This window comes from Triticum dicoccoides, chromosome 2A, assembly GCF_002162155.2.
Source record: "Triticum dicoccoides isolate Atlit2015 ecotype Zavitan chromosome 2A, WEW_v2.0, whole genome shotgun sequence".
NCBI lineage: Eukaryota > Viridiplantae > Streptophyta > Magnoliopsida > Poales > Poaceae > Triticum > Triticum dicoccoides.
Genome location: NC_041382.1, coordinates 194,363,127 through 194,368,096, shown reverse-complemented (window position 1 = coordinate 194,368,096; position 4,970 = coordinate 194,363,127). Strand labels below are relative to the sequence as shown.

Sequence of the window (4,970 nt, the reverse complement as noted above, 5' to 3'; positions counted from 1 at the left end):
CGAACGGTCCAGACGCCTTCGTTGTCTCCATTTTGACATTACTATCTTTATTTTATTTCTTTTTTGGATGGAGGAGTACTAATAACCTTCCAATTAAAGCTTTCGTATCCGACGCGGACGATCCTGCCCGCCTGGCGAGACGACCCTCTGTGACGCTCTCGGAGGGTGGGCCCCACATTGACACCCCCTTAACCCCACCCCTCTATCTCGGAGCCCCCTCGCAGAACCAGTAACCCGCACTGCGCCCACTCCGATCTCCCCAATCCCCTCCAAATCCCTCGCCGGAACCCTAGCCCCGCGCCGCCGCCATGCCTCCGCGCCGCTCTAAGGGAGGGGCCGGGGGCAAACCCGACGCCGAGCCCGTAGACGAAACCGTGGAGACCGCGGTCGACGCCATGTCCGAAGACGAGGCCGACGACGACAACTCCAAGGAGGAGTCCGCTGAGAGCGGAGCTGAGGATACGGACGGCGAGGACTCCAAGGAGGAAACCGCCGAGACCAAGGCCGAGGAGATGGATGCGGAGCATCAAGAGGAAGCCGCCGAGACCAAGGCCGAGGAGACGGTCGCCGAACCTGAAGCCAATGGTGCAGATGCGGAGACCAAAGTCGAGGCGGCGGAGGCCAAGGTCGAAGCGGAAGCCGCCGAGAGCGACTCTGAGCGCGAGGCGGATGCCGGGGAAGCCGATCCAGAAGCGGAAGCAGAGGAAACCGACGGCGAGAATGACAAGCAAGCCGCTCGGGCCGACGGCGAGAGTGGAGAGGAAGCTGCTGGGTCTGGTGGCGAGGATGAAGAAGAAGCCGCCGGCACAGACGGCGACAACGCCGCTGAGGTTGGTGGCGAGAAAGTAGATGCGGATTCTGAAGCCGAAGGTGAGGGTACTGACGCCGAGCCTGATGCTCGGGAGGAATCTCCTCCTCCCTCCCCTCCAGCCCGCAGCCGCCGCCGCAAGCGAGTGGTCAAACCCGACCCGCCTACTGAGGATGACGAGGAAGAGGAGACCCCTCTGCCTCCACGTCGGCGCCGACGTCGCAAAGCAGGAGAACGTGGTGACTCTCCACCGCCACTGCCGGACAACCTCCGGTGCCGCAGAAGTGATGGTAAGAAGTGGCGCTGCTCAGCTCGTGCACTCCCCACTGTCAGCTTTTGCGAGTACCACTATGCCAAGGCTAGCAAGGGCAAGAAACCACCAGCCGATGGGGAGGTCCTTGCCGTGGCCCTCCAACGGCAAAAGAAGAACAAGAGAAAGGGAAGAAGGCGCTTAAATCTGGCGCCAGAATCACCAAAGGCCACAAGGGATCTCCCGAATGGATTGATGACAATCTCACCGGGGAGCAGTGGGGCGGTAGGCTCTCCTGTGACAACAAAGGTTGGAGTGGATATTCCCGCACCACTTCGGCGGTGCTACCGTTCCAAGAATGCTGAGCCAGTGCCTGTTGGCCCTGTGAAGGTCACCTAGCTAATCATTCAATATTCTTGACTGATAGTTTGATTTGCATTGTGTTATTTTGTGCTGAACCTGTTCTTATTGCTGATTTTTGTGTGGATCTAGGTCGTTCCTCATGCAATGAGTAAAGCAAAGGCAGCACAGATGTCATGCCACCGTTGTGGGTTGAAGAAGGTTGCACGTGTTGTCAAGTGCAAGAACTGTGAAAACAAGTACTTCTGCAACAGCTGCATCAATAAATGGTTAGGTTTTCATCCTTTGTCAGTGTTTTTATTTGCCTGCTTAGTTGCCTTGCTGAATTAATGACTTTATATGCATGCTTTCAACCATGATAACTTGGCTATCCTGATTTGTAACTACTCCATCTATCACATAATATAAGATGTTATTACAGCCGATATACTCACATATTGGTTGTAATAACATCTTATATTATGGGAAGGAGGGAGTAGAAGAATGACTGGTCGAGGTTTAGGTTTGCATCATATGTGGTGATTTATTGGATGCAGAAGAGTTGGGATTGAGAGGAACATAAATTTGCTTGAGGTTATGAATTATTTTCTGCCGTAGGTTTTGCATGCTAATACCGTTTGATAAATGATAACCGAGGAAAAGTTGTTGCAAACATTTGGTTGAGTAACCTCCCATTTTTACTCAAATCCTGAATTACAGTAATGCACTGTAGTCTATTTGTGATACGATCTGCATGATAAAAAACGCTCATATTTGGTTTTGTTCTATGAAATATCAGATACTGTTTGGGCTCCAGCTGATTAATGTATCATTTGGATATTTGATTAGTAGTGTCAACAGCAATAAAATGAAATATGCTTTTATTTTCCCAAATCCAACATATTGTTGATATAGCTTGGAGCTTTCGTTTCTTAGTTCTCACATTTGTGATAGTACTGTGAGGATTTAAGTTGGAATTTCTCATTTGCCCTTTATGACCTAATTTTCTTTTTGAAAAAAATATGGATAAATAGTTGTAGTTTTAGATAGTCCATCGTACTTTTAGAGGGCGAGTATGGTACCCCCTGTAAAGAGTTTTGCAGTTTGTTCCTACCATTTTGTATTTCTAGGAGTCAAGATGCATCATCATTATTATTACTAGTAGCTTTATTTCTCTTATTTTATTTGCAAAGTTGGTTATCTGGGCAAAAAGCTATTTACTTTTTGTGGTCGACAAATCCAATGAGCTGAAATCACCGCTGAGTTTTATAGCGCTCCAGTAAGGTGGCACACATGCTTGTTTTCTGACCTTAGGAGTCAGGACTTCCACTTGGCCCTTACTCGATCTCAGTCTATGGATTGTATATATGCTCAGAACATTTCTTTATGTTTGATCAATTGCATTTCCAGATCAATGCAGCATTTATTTTATGGATATGTTTAAGAATTAAGTGTTATTCTGTTTGATGATGGAATGATAGAGAATTTCTCTTAATAAAGCTGCTTACTTGCTAAAAGTTCTAGATTGACTGACAACCAGTGTTGTGCTAGGCTGCGTTGAATCTGAATGCATGGTTTGAACTAGTTTGATTCAGTTGCTCATGTGCTCATGTGTACACTGTAGGTATTCTGGGATGTCCAGGAATGATATAAAGATAAAATGCCCGGTTTGCCGTGGCTGCTGTGATTGCAAAAAGTGCACCCTTGGTCAGACCAAGGGAGGTATGCGGAAGGTTGGTTTTTTACTATATAACTGCATGGTGACTAATGTAGTGATATCCACTTGTTATTTGTTTAATACTTTAATTTCATGTTTATGCTTTGAATCTTCAGGAATCACCAGCTGGTCAAGGGAAACTAATCAGGATCAAAATCTGCAATCACCAATTTTACAAGCTTTTACCGTTGAAACTTGACCAGGAACAGCTTGATGAATTGGAAATAGAAGCTAAAATACAAGGTTTGTTAGTAGTGCAATTCTTTCTTAGCAAGTATTGCATGTTCATTACTAAAGAATTGTCCTACTTTTAATTAGGAACAAAGTTATCCAATATCCGTGTCCAGGTAGCTGAAGACGACCAGAGCGGGTCACTGTACTGGTAAGCTCTTACATATGAGCTAGTAGTTTGAATGCCACTCTGAACAAATTCCGTCCTCAGCTTACAATTATCATTTATATGCATTTAATACTTTGCTCTTGAAATATATGAACAGTTACATGCTTGTTTGGTCATCTGTATGTTCTCTATAGCCTTAGGCCTCCTTGGTTTCATAGGATAGGTATATCATGGGAATAGGAAAATCATAGAATTGAAATGGCATGTATCTCAATTCCTATAGGGAAAGAGATTTCATTTGATACATAGGATACAAACTTTTTTTCCATTAGGTCTAGGCTAAGGCCTCCTTCGACTTGTAGGAATTTATAGGATAGGATTTTTATAGAAAATTTTCCTTTAGAGCCATTTGATTTGTATGAATAAAATCCTATTTCTATAAAGGAATTATCCCTGTTCTCCATGCTCCAAAGGGAAATAAACATTAGCCTAGACTCAATGGAAAAAATCCTATGATGTGAACCAAAGGACATCTCTTTTCCTATACCTATTCATAGGATTTGAGATGCATGACATCTCATTTCCTACAAGTTTCCTATTCCTGTGATATTTCTATCCTATGAACCAAAAGAGGCCTAATGTTTTCTGCCTTTGAAATGTGAAGGATTGGTTCCTATCCTACATAGGAATAGGAATACATTCCTACAAACCAAAGGGCCCCAAAGGATTTTTCCTAGAAAATTCCTATCCTTTAAAATTCATACAAAATTCCTGTAAACCAAAGGAGGCAGTACTAAATTGTGTTTTTGTTGTTGTAATTTTTACCTATTCATGTAAGTTGGTGGTGAATGTCAGTTTGCGGCACACCTCTTCCTTCCTGGCCTCTCTCTACCCAAGTGCTGTCTTTCTTTTATAAAAAGTTTAGGCCTGGCAGGCATTGTTTATAAGGCGTCCCGCTTTGGATGCTTAGCAGCAAGGCGCCCTGGCAGCGCCTTACAATCATGTCCACTTTAGGCGCTTAGGTGTTTGCCTTAGGGTGGTTGGTGCTAGCCTTAGGCTGCGTTACCGTCTTATAAATAATGCTGGCAGGTGGACCAAATAACGTCGTAAGCATGAAAAAAATCCTCCTTGTAGTGTATGCAATGATTATATCTAATACTCCTTCCGATCCATATTACTTGTCGCTCAAGCGGATGTATTTAGCACTGAAATACGTCTAGATACATCTGTTTGAGTGACAGGTAATATGGATCGGAGGGAGTAAAATGTAAGGGCTGATATGAATAATAATTGGCCTAAAGGACAATATTTGCTGTCTTAAGCATGAATACGTATGCTATTGGAAAAAGTAGCAACACATAGCTTAGCTTGTGTATGGCTAATAGATTGTCCTGTTCGCCTTCAATTTTGTGGAATGTTCTAGATAACACCCCCCCCCCCCTCCATGGTCTTTCACGTTGAAGCATCTTAAAGAGAGAACCTTTATTTTCTCAACAAATCAAAGTACCTCTTGTAC

General features: G+C 44.3%; 1 protein-coding gene across 1 annotated transcript in view; it reads left to right on the top strand.

Annotated features, from left to right (window-relative positions):
- The first annotated feature begins 204 nt into the window (after nt 1–204).
- The window catches only part of LOC119354164 (lysine-specific demethylase JMJ25-like), a 6,830-nt gene continuing 2,064 nt past the window's right edge, over nt 205–4,970 (top strand). Inside the window, exons 1-5 of the mRNA XM_037620875.1 lie at nt 205–1,448; nt 1,551–1,687; nt 3,022–3,130; nt 3,231–3,357; nt 3,433–3,496. Coding sequence (XP_037476772.1) covers nt 309–1,448; nt 1,551–1,687; nt 3,022–3,130; nt 3,231–3,357; nt 3,433–3,496 — 1,577 coding nt within the window. The 5' untranslated portion in view covers nt 205–308. The remainder of the gene's footprint in view (nt 1,449–1,550; nt 1,688–3,021; nt 3,131–3,230; nt 3,358–3,432; nt 3,497–4,970) is intronic.